This window comes from Erpetoichthys calabaricus, chromosome 2 (assembly GCF_900747795.2).
Source record: "Erpetoichthys calabaricus chromosome 2, fErpCal1.3, whole genome shotgun sequence".
In the NCBI taxonomy this organism is placed as follows: Eukaryota; Metazoa; Chordata; class Cladistia; order Polypteriformes; family Polypteridae; genus Erpetoichthys; species Erpetoichthys calabaricus.
Window position 1 is genome coordinate 47,546,769 of NC_041395.2, and position 18,488 is coordinate 47,565,256.

The 18,488-nt window shown below is 36.9% G+C and overlaps 1 protein-coding gene and 1 non-coding gene across 3 annotated transcripts in view; both read right to left on the reverse strand.

Moving 5' to 3' along the window:
* Positions 1-18,488, reverse strand: part of ipo7 (importin 7) — a 92,715-nt gene that overhangs the window by 12,579 nt on the left and 61,648 nt on the right. For both annotated transcript variants that reach the window (XM_051922352.1, XM_028793748.2), the window contains exons 13-16: positions 17,109-17,198; positions 13,343-13,508; positions 5,007-5,167; positions 2,643-2,771 (exon numbers count right to left, since the gene is read on the reverse strand). In XM_051922352.1, coding sequence (XP_051778312.1) covers positions 2,643-2,771; positions 5,007-5,167; positions 13,343-13,508; positions 17,109-17,198 — 546 coding nt within the window. The remainder of the gene's footprint in view (positions 1-2,642; positions 2,772-5,006; positions 5,168-13,342; positions 13,509-17,108; positions 17,199-18,488) is intronic.
* Positions 2,966-3,146, reverse strand: LOC114647466 (small nucleolar RNA SNORA23). The gene has a single exon (XR_003715528.1). It is a non-coding gene; the product is annotated as a small nucleolar RNA SNORA23 (small nucleolar RNA).

The following is an 18,488-nucleotide window of genomic DNA, read 5'->3' on the forward strand; positions in this document are numbered from 1 at the left end:
TGTGGTTAGAGGTCAAAGCAGCATCTTTATAAATGGCAGGATGGGTGAACCATCACAAAGGATTTTTGTAAATAATTAATTTCGATTTCCCATTATTTGGGAAAAGGCAATCATTTATACCCATCATTTTTTTAAGAACACAAAAAAAATTGGAATCATCACAAATAGTTTAGGGCTGGTATAAGAGTAAACAGCTCGCATTTTGGGGACCAAAACTATTCAACCAAAATATGCACCTTAAGAGAGATAAGTACATAAATGCACGTAGATGGTTCAAACAAAGACCAAGACATAATGCGCAACAATTCAAGTGATTTGGCAGCATCATTAAAAAGCGTTGTCACCAGGATGACATCTGTGAACAACCTCAAAGGGAAGGTAGCTAGGAGTGGCCATAGCAATTCAAAGAGAAGTCTAAGCTTAAAGCATCTCACAGTTCAACAAAACACTACAAGAAGAAATACCCTACTTAGAGTCTTGTGTAAATTGCTAACATAGTCAAAATAACCACTCGATTATGAGGCAGCAGTTGTTACCTCTACACCGTCCAAGCAGACATGTTCCGGTTGTGTCAATTGATATTTGGGCTTCGACTTCCCTTTTGGATAAAGAACAGACGATTTCTCTTAAGTCTATTTTTTCTCTTTATTTGAACTATGCTGTAGCAGAAGCTGGAAGCGGATTAAGCGAAGTAAAGCTTAGTAAATGCCTGGTTGATTTCTAACATTTTGGAGTGTCTCTGTGGGCATCTGTGTCCATTCAACCAAATGAGAATTAGTGAGGACAAGTACCAAAGTTGGATAAGAAGACCTGGCTTGCAATCAGCATTCCAAATCTTCCCAAATATGTTCGACAGGGTTGAGTTCGGGGTTCTTGGCATGTCATTCAAGTTTCTCCTCGTCTTTTATGGACCTGGCTTTGGGCATAGGCCATAGTCAAGCTGGAACTAAAAAGGACAAGCCATAAACTGTTGAAAGTGCACAATTGTCTAAAATGTCTTTGTATGTTGTAGCATTAACAGTACACTTCACTAGAAATAAGGAGCCTAGCCAAAACCCTGAGAAACTTCACCTAACTGTACAGAAGGCACACTGTAATCCTGAAGGTATCATTCCCCTGGCATATGTCAAATGCAGGTTCATCCAGTACGACTCATTCTACTGCCAATGACTGTCATTGGAGATTGGAAGGCTACGAATCTAATTTTATGCAACTGTTAACAATGGATGCACATGAAAAACCCCAACTCAGTAACTTGGATGGGTGTCCAAATACTTTTGGCCATACAGTGTACTTAAGTAATCAGAGGTAGTGTGTGTTGCATTTTGCTTAATTACTCAGCTTCAACTCAGTAACACAAAACATTATCCCAGGGCAACATAATTGTGTGCACATTTCCAAAACCACACTATTGTAAAATCCATCACAACATCTACTGCCATACACTTCTGATACTCTTGACTTTAGAAACCAAGCAATGTTTCAGCTGTCACAAAAATGGGCATGCTCATAAGCATAGCAATACCCCATACACTGTACTTCCTGCAAGTATGTTCAGATGCCTGCATTGCAAAAAAAATAAATTACTGCAACAAAAACTAATTCTTTGACACATTTGAACACATTTCTCCAGTTTTGATGTCACTACACTGGTTACCTGTGTCATTCAGAATTGACTTTAAAATTCTGCTTATGGTTTATAAAGCTTTAAATAATCTCGCCCCGTCTTATATATCGGAATGTCTGACACCTTATATTCCAAATCGCAACCTCAGATCCTCAACTGAGTGTCTCCTTAGAATTCCAAGAGCAAAACTTAAAAGAAGTGGTGAGGCGGCCTTCTGCTGTTATGCACCTAAAATCTGGAATAGCCTGCCAGTAGGAATTCGCCAGGCTAATACAGTGGAGCACTTTAAAAAACTACTGAAAACACATTACTTTAACATGGCCTTCTCATAACTTCACTGTAATTTAATCCTGACACTCTGTATATCCAATTCATTATAATAACTATTCATTCAAAATTTGTACTAACCCCTACTCTCTCTTCTGTTTTCTTTTCCGGTGTCCTATTGGTAGTGGCTTGTGCCACCACCATCTACCCAAAGCACCATGATGTTCCAACAATGATGGATGGATTAAAAGCCAGAAGTCTGTATAACCATCAGCATCAAGTGACTCCGTGAGAACCCTAACTACAAAGAGGACTATTTCATTTATGTTAGGTAGAATGCCCAAAGGGGACTGGGCGGTCTCGTGGCCTGGAACCCCTACAGATTTTATTTTTTTCTCCAGCCTTCTGGAGTTTTTTTTTGTTTTTTCTGTCCACCCTGGCCATCGGACCTTACTCCTTTCTATGTTAACTAATGTTGTCTTATTTTAATTTCTTATTTGTCTTTTATTCTTCTTTTCTTCATTATGTAAAGCACTTTGAGCTACTTTTTGTATGAAAATGTGCTATATAAATAAATGTTGTTGTTGTTGTTTGAAATGTTAGGGTTAGGTTTACTAGCTGTGCATATTTCCCTCTGTGCATTTGTCACACAGCTCATTGGTAATGCATGCATTTGACATGCCAACCCCTAAACACCACTGGTGCAAATTAGCATAATTTCAAGTCTAAGATAAACTACTACACTGACCTCTTTATGGTCCTCAACCACACTGAGCAGTGTGTCAATAGTGTTCAGGATGCCCATTGCTGTCACAGCCTTGTCTTCACCACCTTCCTCATCTGGTCCAGTCTGGATTACTTGGTTAAATGTAGTAGCCTGCGGGTATGGAAGTAATGTTTACAAGGTTGAATGTAGGTTATGTTCTATGTTATTAAAAACAAAAAAAAAAATGAAAACAACATTAAAAATATTAGCAAAAAAATGTATCATAAATGAAGATGCTACTATTTAATTATAAAGTAAACAAAAGTAAGGCAAGTCAGCTGAATAAAGCATAAAGGAAAAGTGAGCAATGTCAGAGAGTTTGGAGGCTGGTCTGTGCATAAATGTCATTATGACTTCACTAGACCAGTACTATGATCTCTGGTTACTGTTTGGCTACAATGAGTGTGTGTGCACTGCTGTCGGTCTATAGGACATAGACAAACAAGCAGCACTAAGCATGAATAGTTATCATGCACACAGATGAGCTTGTAGCCAGTGACAAAAGTGATACAATATTTCCTGATAAGCTAAACACTACTAGATGAAATAACTTCAAACTATCAAACAAGTCGTCTTTTCTCAACCAGCCTAGTAGTTTAATGAAAGACATTTACACTAGCATTTATTTAACATAAATGTTACTTGACATCATCAAGTCAAAGTTTCTCCCTTTGACTGTCTAACAATGCAAAAAAGACACACACCACACAGTTGTAAAGTGTAAATTTTAAAGTTTTTCCAAACAGTTCTCATAACTACAGCTCAAAAGTCAAAAAGTGTAGTAAATAATGCACTTCTAAGATGAGCCACAACATAGCCAGTGGAATTTAGTGGATTTTTCCACATTGTTGCTTAAGATAAAAGTTTCAAAGCTATTAGATAATAAGAGGGCGTACTGCAGATTTCCGATAAAAACTTGACAAATTAAAATGTTTACTCCAGGGTATTTAAACAATATTTACTTCATCTAATCATAAAACTTCAATGTAGATATTTTTGAAAAGTATTTTATAAAAATGCTAACCACAAGGCAAAGAAACGGATAATCTAAAGAAAACAAGAACTACGCTGCATTAAAACAGGGCCTGTTCATTAGTGAGTAACCAAAAAACACTGTACTTAATGTGAAAAAACACTGCAGCAATTTCATCAGGTTCAGTGAGAACAAACTTATTATGGACTATGCATCTGTTACTGTAGATCCACATAAGACAATCGGATCAACTCTGCAAAATCCAGTTAATTTCTCCCTCCAGCTCAGCTACTGTAAATGTGCATTAGGCTCATTCAATTCAAGTCTTCTTTGCTCAACCGCAGTCCATTTCTCCTGCTTTCACACACTTTCAAGTTTAAAAGGAAGATCAGAGTTTGTTCTGTGCCTTTCAAGAATGGCACAAATGACAAAAACTGTAAAACTAAGGTATTAACTATACAAGTAAGCGGCAATGGAAGAATGATATACAGTTAAGAATGATCCCTACATTCTTTACTTTGGCTAAGATAAAAGGGTGAAATAAAGAAACGTATAAAAAAAGTTCCATTTAAACAAACACCAGAAACATATACTAGGATAAAAAAAAAGTCTATATGGATCATCTAATATCAGCACAGCTCAAAATAATCTGGACTGATTTATTGCAATAAAAATTACTTAACATTTTTAATGGTCTTAAGTGATCATCACATAGTTAGCTATGAAATGTTAGAAACAAAAATAAACTACTACATCTGAGGATGGAATTGCAGTTATAAAAGTTCCATACCCTTAGGCATTAGATTTTTCTTTAATAACTTATGATAAATAGAGCCACTTACACATATCAAGAACTAAATCTTAACCACAATAAAAGAATAGATGAGATTCTGCCTGATTTGTAATAGTTAACCAAGAAAAATGGATGGGATAAATGTGGGACTGGAAAAATACAACCCTATACAACAATGAATTCAAATGTAATCTCTATAGTTTCAAACCTATACATAAGATCTAAAACTACAAATTTGGGAACATAACTAGACCGTAAAACCACAAGTTCCAGAAAATATAGGGCACCAAGTGAGGGGGGTCGGGGGGGGGGGGGGAATACCTACACTCAAAAAAAGACCTGCACGGTCTGTAAAATGTCTTGGAATCGCTATAACTACAAAAAAGGTACTATAAAAGTAGATTTTATCTTGTGTTCTAGAATAAGAAATGCAGTTTCATTTGCTGCTGAAATTTGTCCAATTAAATATTTTACATAATGGATGACTTCAATGCTGAACTCAAGATTGTCTCAGGAGCAATCTTACTAATAAGTCTTGAATATGACAACTGTAAATGAATCATTTCAGAAGAAGACTTACCAGGTGCTGAGTCATTTCGACAGCAATTGGAGTGACCTCTTCACTATATTCACATATCATTTTTTGAATAACATTTGTGAGGTCATCATTTTCAGTCTCCCGTACAATATGAAGAAGAGCTTGCATAACAGGTCTAATGAATGGGGTTATATATTCCTTGGCTAAATGTTTAAGTAAAAAAGAAAATTAGAAAAAAAAAAAAATAAGAGGTGTTCTTTAAAATTAACATTTTACTTGACAAACAAACAAGAATGCCTACAAGGGATTTAGTATTATTTTAACAGTGTGAACATGAGCCATTAGCTATTCAAAACACTTAGTACAACAAAATCTCCATAAAAGTACAGTTAGAAAACAATCACAAAATGGAAAAAAAAAGGGATTTTTTTGTTTTTAATTCTGAAACCCTTGGCAATTCTAAAGTGCATCGTACTGATGTTTAAAAGTATTAACTGAAATGGCTATCTAAACTAAAGTCTATCACACTTCTAAACAAAAGGTTAATATTTTTGTCTGAAAAGCAGAGTTAAATTGTCAGGAGGTCCGACTTAGATGCTGCTTTCCGCAGAGTGAAGCATTATGGGTAGTAGGAAAGAAAAATGCATGCCTATTCTCAATGTCTGTTTAAAGTATTAGTTTCAAGGTCAAAAGAGTTCCTTAGAAATTCTGTAGTGTACATCAAACGAAGCCTTGCAAGTTATGTTCATCTGTTCTTGTTTGTGTTAAATTGTTTTCATACATGTGTTTACTTGAAAGTCAATCAGTAATCTCTTTGTCAAATTTAAATAAGTAGGAGAAAGATATAGTTCTAGTTAAGAACTTTGTCTCTCCAGTTATAAGGCACTATTAACTAAGAGTATTTAAAATTAGCAAGGATTATAATTGTTAAATTTTTAATTTCATTAACTAGTGCTGGGCGGTATGACCAAAATTCTGTATCACGGTATTTTCAAAATTATACCAGTTAAAATAACAGTATTTTGTTCCCCATGCATGAGTGGATGTTAACCACATTTTCCACTGCAATTACTGCAGTAGACTGGCTAAAAATAACCTATTCCACTGTCATGAGACTTGTACATTGTACAAAAAAAAACATTTTAATGTGCACACAAGTATTAATACAGGTTTGCATGGCCCTATAAAGTGATACTTTTCAAGGGGGTGGCACTAATGAAGAGAAGGAATCACATTGCATGACAGATGCAGTCAAAATATAGAACCTTTTTATTGAACTAATTTTGCAAACAACAAACTAAAATTTTGACAACATACTTTCATATATTTGCACTGAACATGTCTTTGAAAAGGAATAATTAGTAAATATTTTTTGTAAACCAACTACACTTTGTTAATGTTAATAATCTCTGTCCACTGACATGTTAAAGTGACTTTTTAAACAACTTTACCATCATTAAAGTGCATAATATTTAAACTAATAAATAACAATAAAATAAATAGTGCAACTTCAGTACTTCAAGCCCAGGTGCATTACACAGTATTCACCAAATAAAATAAAACAAGTGCAACTTGGTGATGACATCTTTACCAACTGAACCATCATTTAGGCAAATTGGATTAATATGGATCTTGCTTCAAGCTAAGCTATATACATAAATAATAAAACTGCAACTTTCATTTATAATGCTATTTGTGGTATAGCCCAACAGAATCATATTAGGGCCACAGTGAAGAACAAAAAAAATACAGACACAGGGAAGAAAAAAAAAAAAAAACTGTTGAGAATAGAGTCGACATGTTGACTTTATTCTCCACATTTCCACTTTAATCTTGATGCTAATGTCAAGTTTAAAGTCGACATTTCCACTTTATTCTCATAGTTTATTGTATAATTAAAATAGAATGTCGTAAACTAAACTTCATCCTAAAATCAATGTTTAATTTGCTAGATTTTCTCAAACCCCGTCATAAGTTAATGTAGCACATTAAATGCTTTGTGTTGTGTTCCCTGACCCAGTTGTTAATCACTGCGCGCATCTTAAACTGACTTCCTCCGCACTAAGAGGCAGCACTGGCAGCGATCGCCGCACAGAATACATTCACTTCATGATATTCCTGCTCTCTGAAAATTTAGAATGCTAAGATACTGTATATACTTGATCATTATCAGGATGAAATGCATTAAAGAAGGTATTAAACATGCACGGTGGTAGTGTCGCGGTAGTGCTGCTCCCTTGATAAACGTCTTTGTGAAATTAAAAGTTGTTATAAAACTTAGAGCACTGAGTGTTCAGAACTTTAAAAAAAAATCTTCGTTATACATGTTTAATTATGCCATCCATTCAGGGTTGCGCCCATCCCAATAAGCATTGTGTACAAGGCAGGAGCAAATCCTGAACGCCAGCACATCGCAGGGTGAATATGTGCAAAGCATACACTAGCAGGGTCAATATAGCATAACAAAACCCCACATATCCCACATGACTTTGAAAGGAAAGTGAAGCACGCTGAGTAAACCCACCAGAAAAACATGCAAATTCAAGGCAGGATACACCCGAGACCCCCTTGCTGCGAGGCAGCAGTGCAACCTCCACGCCACCGTGCCCCCACATGATTAATAGATTCTTTAATGCATTTCATCATAAAACTTATATCAAGTATTTATCTTAGCGTTCTAAATGTTCAGGGAGCAGGAATACCATGAAGTGACTGTATTCTGTGCGCCGATTGATGCCGGCGCCTCCTCAGTACAAGAAGAAGTCAGTTTAAGAAGCATGTACCGATTTAACATGGCTAGGGAACACTTAACACAAAGCATTTAATGTGCTACATAACTTATGACGGGGTTTGAGAAAAACTAGTAAATTAAATATTCATTTTACGATGAAGTTTAGTTTACGATGTTCTACTTTAATGACAAATTACGAGAATAAAGTCAACATGTCGTCACACTATTCCAGAGCACCCAGGTTTCATTACACTGTATTGGGGGAAAAAAAACAAGTACAACTTGGCTTGCAGTATTATCCATTATAAAGTTCTTCTATGTCATCATGTTCAACTTTATCGTCTGTTACAGCAGCTTCAGTTTCAGAATGTTCTCTGTCCATTTTCACTGCGCAATACCTCCACTACTGCATGTACTCCGTTGCATGCCTATTTAGCCGTGTAGCAGTGAAAAAGAGCCCCCGCACAACACTTCCACTAACGCATGTACTCCGTTGTATCTATTTAGCAGTGTAGCAGTGAAAAAGGTCCCCCCCTTAAACAGTTTCCTGCTGTGCCACGTTCCGAACATTGTTTAGGCAATTTAAACCAAAATAACAAAAATAAATGGTTTTCTGTATGAACCGGTATACCACCCAGCACTATCATTAACCCTATAAAATGCTTCTCTGTAGTGCCGCTACTAACAATAGCAGTGCCTAGTGACCAATGTCCGTATTGCAAATTTGCAATTAATATTTGTTTTGTAATACGTTATTATTTTCCCTTTGTGAGTAATTTGAATATTAATAGTTAACTTTTTACTGTAGACCACACATACATGTACAAATTTATTCTTTGGTCTGACAGTCCTTTGCCTTAAAACCAGCAGCAATTGTCACTGTCACTGTCCTGCTCCACTGACAGATTGAGGAGATCGTTCCTCCCCCAAACTATGCGACTCTTTAATTCCACCCGGGGGTGTAAACGTTAACATTTAACATTATACAAAGTTACTGTCTGTTTTTCACCTGCATTATTATCATTCTTTAATTTAATATTATTTATTGTATCATTATGCTGCTGCTGGAGAATGTGAATTTCCCATTGGGATTAATAAAGTATCTATCTATCTCTCTCAATTCTTTTAGCTACACTTCCATCCAGTTTCTAAAGCTATTAGCAAAACTTTTTATCCAAGCCTCTTCAAGAACTTGCCACAATCCTATTGCAGACTCTGGCTGCTTTACTTGCTTCTGAAAGTAATTCCAGACTGACTAGATGATGTTTAGGTCTGGTCTCTATGGGAGCAATACCATCTATTACAAGACTCCATGTTCCTCTCTTTGATGCCACAAGTTAATTATTTTGGCTGCACATTTGGTATTACTGACATGTCTGATTGGTCCCAGTTTCATGCTGCAGCATCTCCTTGATTTTATTGCATAAGAATCTGCCTGTACCTCTCAGCAGTGAGGGGACCATCAATTTTAAAGAAAACCCAACACTATTTACAAGAAAAGAAGCCCCAAACCTGCAGGGAACCTCTACTGTGCAGTGTTATCTGCAGACATTCATCGATGTTTAAGTTTTTCAGCCCTATGGTAGACTAACTGCCTTCTGTTGAAACCAAAAATTTCAAATTTTGACTCCTCAGTCCAGAGAACCTGTTGCTATTTTTCTACAGCAGGGGTGCCCACACTTTTTCCGCTTGCGAGCTACTTTTAAAATGACCAGATCGAAATGATCTACCTACATTAAAAATGCTATATATTTATTGAGTATACTTTATACATAAAATATATGTTGTTGTACCTTGCATAACTGAATAACCCTTATGGCATAATAACAATTCATTTATGGTCACTACAGTATTTGGATTTAATAATCTTCATGTGGGAAAAGGCTGACTCGCATAAATAAGTACTGTAGAGCCAAATAATGCAGTAAAGGAGGTAGCACATTTCCTCTGTGAGTAAGTTCCAAAACTGTCCATGAGCCCCATACTTCAGAAGAATGTCATCCTGTAGTGTCAAAATCTCATCCTCCACTGTAAAGGAGTTTTAGGTGAAACAGTGTTGCAATTTTTGATGTGAGTGAATCACCCTTAACATCTTCCCTAAATGCAGTGTTTCTCAACCTTTAAGTATTTGTGACCCGAGTTTTCATAACAGTTTTAATTGCGCCCCCTTAACGTTTTTTTGAAACACTAATAAAATTTATTCCTATATTTTTTGCTGCCGATACACTGCTACAAGTTTAAAATTTTCCTACGAACAGCAAAATTACACCACATATGGCAACATTCACGCCCCCTTTTGCTTCAGTGCGTCTGCCTTTGCTTTTGCCTTTGCAGTTAATTGGACAGCCGAGAGAAAAATGACGGCTGTCCGATTAACTGCAATTTTAGTTCCCTCTCCTTTCTCTCTCTCAGATCGCTTTTCAGAAGGAAGTCAGTTTTGTAGTTTTTATGAACAGTTCTAAAGTGCCTTTCCACATTTTCCTTCTTTGGACTATCAATGATAGATTGACAGATTAGACAAACGCACTTCGATTGTGACATTGTGAGAAAAAAAAAAATCATCTTCCAATTCCACATCCAGCCCATACCAAAAACAAATTTTTTTTTTTTTTTTTAAATCCCTTCTTTAGTCGATAAAAATTGGAAGGCTAACTAGATCACTTAGAAAGCCAGAGTTTTGTAGTAGCTCGCATGTTTGATCGTGTGTGCAGGATGACCAGTGTGTTACAAGAAAAGAGATCTCAGACTGGCCACCCTGTATGTTAATCAAGTGGCAAATGCCATAGGGAGGATATATGATAGACTAACATTTAAAAAAAATGCATTTTTAAGGCAACACAATCTACCTGCACTACCTTTCCGGTCGATCGCAATCGACGTATTGGGCACCCCTGTTCTACAGTATAGTTTTTTTTTTTTTTGCACATAGTTGTCACTTGGCTTTTCGATCCCTAACTCTTCCTTGAGGACCATTTCCAATAAGACTTCACAGAACCTAGACGAGTGTACCAGGGTGCCAGTGATTTTGGCCAATTCTGAACTGTAGCAGTGCTGGACAGATTTCAGTTTTGAAGGGAAATGAGGGAAATGCATTTCTTGTTGTTGCATTCAGTTTCTGTGGCCAACACTGCATTTCTAGTCCTAAACCTTGCCCATTTTTTGCTTCTGTATAGCAGCTTGAACAGCACATCTACAAAGAACTGTTTGCCATGAAATTTCCACTTGGGAGAGACCTTGATTAGGGGTTTGTAATATCCATATTACTAACCGAAGGTTGTAAACCGGATATGGACGCAGGGTGCTGGGCGCATCGAGGCACACGCGCACTGCCACACTGCCACGAGCCCGCCACAGAGCAAAACAATAAACGAGAGGATTCAAAGGCTGTATTACAGTACGGAAACCCCTGAGGTCCACACTACACAGCATATATGAATCACATTACAGTATTACAGTACGGAATCCCCAAAGGTTCACACTACACAGCATATTGGAATCACATTACAGTATTACAGTAGTACATTATTAACAGTCCAGCCACAGAAAACACAGAAACGCCACCAGATGGAAAGAAACAATACACGAGTGTAAACCGGATATGGACGCAGGGTGCATCGAGGCGCACACGCACTGCAGCGAGCCCGCCCATAGCTAACGACACAGCCACAGAAACGAGAAGGTTGTACACCGGATGTCACGCACTCTGCCGCACTGCAACAAGCCCGCCACCTGTAGACTAGACTTGCTCTAATCCACTGTGTCAGTAATGTTGATCACATTGCGGTCATTCAGTTTGGCGCCCGCCCCAGAGTCCAGAGTCAAACGCAGCGGCGTCCCGCCCAAACAACACAACCTGTGAGCTACACTTGCTCTAATCCACTGTGACAGTAATATAGATCACACAACAGTCACAGACTCTAACCCAGTGGCTTCCCAGACTCAGTGGCTGGCACACGAACACCACAACCTGTAAACTGAACTTGCGCAGCGGCGAGAGGCTTCCCAGACTCAGTGGCTGGCACACGAACACCACAACCTGTAAACTGAACTTGCTGTGCTCCACTCTGCCAGCAGTCGGTGTTAGCAAAGGCAACGGAATCACGTCTCCACAAAACGAGACCGCTTTACTACAGATATGCTTATGTAATTAAATGACATTTCCCCAGATGCACCCACCCTCCATGATATGTCATCCATCCAGATATCGGACGGAACAGAAACTGATTGCCATTCTTGGATTTCCAATTCGCTGGCAAATCGCGGGCTTACTGGTACTAGTAGAAACAAGACACTGGAAGAAAATTTGTCAACCGACTCCCCCTTTATTACTTGTTGCAAAAGACACCTCACATGGTTGGCAGTGGGAGTGCAATTACCTTTGACATAACAAGGACTACTCAGAATGGACAACCACCACCCTGCCACCTCTGAAATGGTTTAAGATTGCATCTTCTGATTTTGAAACTTTCTTTAGTAGTAGGCTATATTGTAAGGCTTGGTTTGATAGCCTCTGATGAGGCACTATTCAGTCTGAGATCTAAATTGTCATTGGTTTGTCTGTACATAAATTTTCTCTATTTTCATAAAGATGTTTTGAAAGGAAAGTTAAGCCTGCTTATTATATGGTAAGAATTGCTCTTTGAATATCATTTTTTAATGTATAGTCTATTCAATTTAAAAACACTCAATCTTTTAAAATGTAAATGTTATGTAATACATTGTTTATTGGTTCAGTGTGTTTATTTTGCACAATGAACAATATTTTGAATATAAAATAGACCATCTGACTTAAATCATTCTTAAAAAAAAAAAAAAAAAAAAAAAAAAAGTGCTCAGGATGGCATTCCATTTGCCCGGACATTCAAACCCTTCCTTTCAATTCTCTCTCTCTCTACATGCTCAGGATGTAATTTCATCACAAATTCTGCTATTTGTTCAGGGATTTCATGTAGCATTTGTAGTTTATTGCAGTTTATTGTCCATTATTCTAATTCAAAGTTGTATAATTCCTCACTTTTTCCATGTTACAAGATTTTCATGTTAAACAGCCACAAGTACTGCAACCTCACCTTTTTAGTATGGCTGTCCCCTGCCCAAATTTATTTCCCCCTACACAGCACAGCAGTTTTAGTTAATTGTCTACTGGATCAGGCACTAGGCAATATGCCTACAAAGAACTTTTTTTTTTTTTTAAACTAAAAATGATCTATTACATTAGTTTCTCTCTTTAAGGACATTCAAATAGAATATTGCTTCACTATTTGATGAACAATCACTTGAAACCCTCAACTATCCTCTTTTCTACTGACAAAACAAAAATACATCTTAGCCAAATAGACTTTATGTACAAAGTATTGTGTAAATTACATTTTAACATTAAGGAATACAGGTAAATGGCTAACGCTTTCATCAGAAAAATGACAAAAACGATACTAAAGTTCAGTGATCACCATCAATTCAAACTTAACTGAAAATTATAATTTCTCTCTCTCTATGAACACAATGTAAAATTAAAATCACTCCCATCACAAAAGAAAGCCATAAAAAAAATAGAAAGCACAAAAGATCAACTAAAGACAATAATGTATATCCAGTTCAACCCAAATGAAACAGAGGATGAGAAGAGAGGAAAAAATAAACAAAATACCTTTTTCCTGGTTACTGATAAGAACCTGAAGTGCTATGGCTGCCTCAACCTTGACTGGCATTTCCTTGTCCTCAATTAAACAGCACCTTGTCAATTCTAGTGCATTCTGTAGATTCTGGTCATTTTTAAATTTTACTTCACAGAAATAATGAAGAACCCAGCAAGCCTAAAAATAAACACAATATAAAAACTGTAATAAACAGATGTACATTGGAAATCAGCCAAGGAATAACTACATTAATACAAGAAAGAAAACGTTAATAGCATAGAATATTAAATTAGATATAGAGCTGCGATGCACACAATATAAAATTGTACAACACTGTTCATCTTGGATTTAGTGTGTCAATAACTCGTTTCAGGAATGTGAAGTAAACTCATTGCTTACTGTGCACTAACTAGAGATGGTTTTCAATTAACTGTTACACACTTAGGGTTTTGTTAAGATATCCACTTTACCCTTTGATAGCTTAAATACAGGGCTATTCAAAATGAAAAAGCAGATTTCAAAAATGTATTTCAAACAAAATGTATAAGACAGAAACACATTCCACACATCACTGGATAGAGGAAAGTTCAAAGTTTGGTCCCATGGTCCTTGAGGTTGCATGCACTCAACATGAGCACCATATGCAGTGCGACAAACATCATAACGGTAGACCATTTCTTGCCATATATATATATATATATATATATATATATATATATATATATATACACACACATACATACATATACATACACACACACACGTCAACTGGTCCCTAGTTACTGAATTCACAGCTTTCTCAAATCGACGTCGCAAATCTTAAAGATTAGCGGGCATAGGTGGAACAAACACTCTTTCTTTAATGTACCCCCATAGATAAAAATTGCAGGGGGTAAGGTCCGGAGACCTGGAAGGCCATAGACGATAAGCAAGATCTTGTCGACCACCTCTTCCAATCCAGCGTCCTGGAATGGTAGTGTTCAGGTAACACCGGACCTCCAAGTGGAAAAGAGGCGGGGCAACATCTTGCATGAACATGAAGTCATTCTAATCTTCTTGGAGTTTGGGAAAATAACCAGTTTTGTAGCATGTCCAGGTATGAAAATGCAGTCACAGTTTGCTCCACAAAAAAGAAAGGTCCATAAACTTTGCTTGCTTCGGCGAGTCCTTCATGTTCAACGACTATGCAAGGATTTTCATACCCTCAAATTCTAACATTGTGGCGATTAATCTTACCAGAGAGATGGAAAGTTGATTCATCCAAAAAAATTAGTTGTTTGGGAAAATTGTCCTCTTCCATATCCTCCAGAACTGCAGTGTAAAATTAAAACAATTTTTTCATGGTCATCAGGATGCAATGCCTGTACTAATTGCAACTTGTAAGGCTTCATATGCAGACGCTGTCTAAGAACACAACATACTGTTTGAGGAATTCCAAGTTCAATGCTTGCTCATGATGTGAATTTCCAAGGGCTCCGTTCGAACACACCTCGGATACGCTCAACATTTTCATCTGACATGCATGGATGACCAGTGTTTTTACGTATGCATATGCAACCTTCTAATTTTTTATGCCACTCCTAAATTTGCTTATGACTAGGCGGCTGTTTGTTGAACCATCGGCGGAATTCACGTTGCACTTGAACAATGGACTCACACTTTGGAAATTGCAGCACGCAAAGCGATTTCTCTTGTGGTGTTGCCATTTTACTATAAACGAGATACAGCGCTCAGTGACATTCACTGGTACTTTTAGACAGGCTTTTAAACTTTGAACTTTCCTCTATCCAGTAATATGCAGAATGCGTTTCTGCCTTATACAGTTTACTTGAAATACATTTTTGAAATCTGCTCTTTCATTTTGAATAGCTCAGTATGGTATATACACAACCAGTCAAAAGTTTTAGAACACCATAGTTTTTCTTCAAATTTAATCAGATGGAATGCAATGAATGACCTAAAATGGTGAAAAGGAAAGCAGTAAATTGCCAGAGGTTTAAACTTAAAAGTTTAGGTTAGCAAAAACTGAAAAAAGGAAATATGAGAATATTATAAAAGGGCCTTCTACAGGGAAAAACAAATAGGTTACAACCTACTGGTGTTCTGCAGAAATTAAAGCAAATTAATCCTTGCAAGTTGAAGCAAACAATTTGCACAGGTGTCCCACGTTCTAATTACTTAAAAACTTGTCTTAAAGCAGGGTTGGAACAGACTTTTACTACACCCTCTGAAGTACTCCTTGGACACTATTATAATGGCATAGAACAAATAATGGCAAATAAAAAAAGTCAAGGAATCAAATTTCAATATTAAAATATTTGATTCAAAGTAACCATGTTTTGCTGATATAAAAGCCAAACTGATTTTTTGATTCAGAATGTCAGTCACTCTGTGTAAGTCACCAACTCTGCCTCCAGCAAAAGAATCCAAGACCATCACATATCCCCCTCCATGTTTGACAGTTGGTGTCGCACAATGAAGAACCATTCTTTCACCAACTCAACAATTTCAAATTTTGATTCGTTGGTCTGCAGTCTGCAGAACATCACAGCTGGTATTTCAAGGCTTTATTTCATCCTTTAGGGAATGGCTTTCTTACTGCCAATTGCCCTGTCAAACTTGCAACACAAAGTCTCCTCTTCATAGTAGAAACAGACTTGCTCTTTTCAACCACTGTTAAGCTGTGCTTGAAGCTGTTTTGCTGTGAGGCGCCTATCACACAAGCTGGTGACCCTCAGAAACTTGGCTTTCTGACTGAGTTGTGACTTTGGATCTTTCCCTATCAGTTTTCTTCCAGTTTCCAATTGCCATTGGGTTGTGAAGGACTCTGTACTCACGGACACAATGATTTTGTTTGCTATTTCTCTAAATGAAAAACTTATACTTCTAATGGTAACAATGCTATGTTTCATTTCATTTGTTAACTGCTATTATCACAAGAATTTACAATGTTCTACCATGCAGTATTGTCGAAATAGTACTTCAGAGGGTGTAGTATCACAGTCTGTTCCAACTCTGCTTAAAGAAAGACAGAGGGTTTTTAATTAATCAACAGAAGATGGGACACACGTGCAAATTGTTTGCTTCAACTTGCAAGTTTGAATTTAAATTAATTATTGCAGAACATCTGTAGGTTGCAAACTATTAATTGATCCCTGAAGAAGGCCCATTTGTGACATTTAGGTTATTTATTGCATTTCAGCTGATTAAATTTGAAGTAAAACTGAGGTGTTCCAAAACATTTGACTGGTAGTGTAAGTTACAAACATTTGCTTCAGATCAATAACGTGCCATTTATTTAGTAATATGTAAGCAATATGGTATGAAACCTTCGTTTCGTTTCTGAATCAGTGGACACTGGACTATTTCAAAAAATATAAAAATTCCACACACACATTTGGGACAAAGACTCTTGTTTTTCCTTAATTTACCCATCTGCTTCAGAATAGGCATAAGGAAAAAAATGTGTCTTTGCCCCAAACATTATGGAGGGCACTGTACATATAAAAAATAGTTTATTTTTTTCCATGGTTTACACAAAAGTTAGAATCAAATGTCACTGTATTGGACTTACTAAATTAGAAAAGTACATTTACTGAATACTACACCATGCTCTGCTTCATACTACCAACAGCATTTCATCTAAATGCAAACTAACATAATTGCTTTTACCGTCTGGTACAATTTAAAGCACTCACATATAAAACTAGACAAACCTTAAACATATACAAAACATTTGTGGAATATGGGCATTCTACATTGAAGTGTATTACTTACCCTAGCTCTCATGTATCCCAGTTCACTGCTGAAGAGGGGGAAGACGTGGTTCTGGAGCATGAATTCCATCTGATCCTTGTAAATTTTTTTCTATGACGGAAACAATTGAAACACTGTTCATCTATATGCAGAACACGCAATATTTTAACCAAATGTTGAATATATCAAGTACACATTTGGAAATTGCAGAAACCTAATTACATAAAATTTCACATTTAATACCTTAATCAGAGTCTCATGTATAAGTAACACACTACAAATACATGCACGTGAAAATAAACATTATAAAGAAATTGCAAAAGACGCAGGTCCATTCCCTAAAATATAGATTTGCAATGTTGGCACATATTGTTTCAGAGACCATAAAATTAGTGGATTAACTGCCCAATAATCTAAATGCGTCAACTCAAATCAAGAGTGTAAAGGCATTGCAGAATTCAATCCTGAAGTGAATTCATTGATTAATGATTTTCTGAAAAGGATAAGTGCAATTAAACTTTCAGCAAAAAGGCATTACAATATCCAACTCTGAAGTGACAGGACTCCATTGTCAGTGACGAAAGCAACCCACTAATAATTTTCAAGGGCAAACTCTACAGGCACCTATGGCAAATTTTATTCTGGAACTGCTGTCCTCTTAAATGCCTCAAAAATTGTACAAGATGGACCGGTTTGAGTTTGCAAATATTTTTAATTATTTAAAAGAAAACCCATCCATCCATTTTCCAACCCGCTGAATCCGAACACAGGGTCACGGGGGTCTGCTGGAGCCAATCCAGGCCAAGACAGGGCACAAGGCAGGAACCAATCCCGGGTAGGGTGCCAACCCACCGCAGTTAAAAGAAAATAAACATATAAAAACACAGCTAATACTACAGTTCAAGATTTCAGAACGGCAACCATGTGTGAAAATTTTTAAGTGCAACATGATGTACACACTAAAATTGATTTAACAAACAACTCCTAGCACTTATGCCTCTCCTGCACTTTTCCTTCACTCATCCATTTCCTTTTGTACCAACAGCCCAGAGTTCCTAAGCCTTTTACGTTACTGAACAGACCCCATGCCAATCCTTTATAACAGTCTTCCTCCACTTTAGTAAAAACTGCCCATTCACCAAATCTCTCATCACATTGCTTTTTAAGATGTGCCGCATTAACCATCCACACATTCAAATATGTCATACGCCTTTACATAATTTGTAACCACCTTTTCCTTAAAAGGCAACAAGACTGGTTGGGGAAACTGGAAAACAGCTAGCAAAAAATAGCTTCAATGTACATCTCACTCTTACATGCGTCACAGAGCCTTTTACCAGTCTTCAAACGGTTACCTAAACAGAAGGCCTTGTATACATTTTTCAAAATAAGGTTACTGCA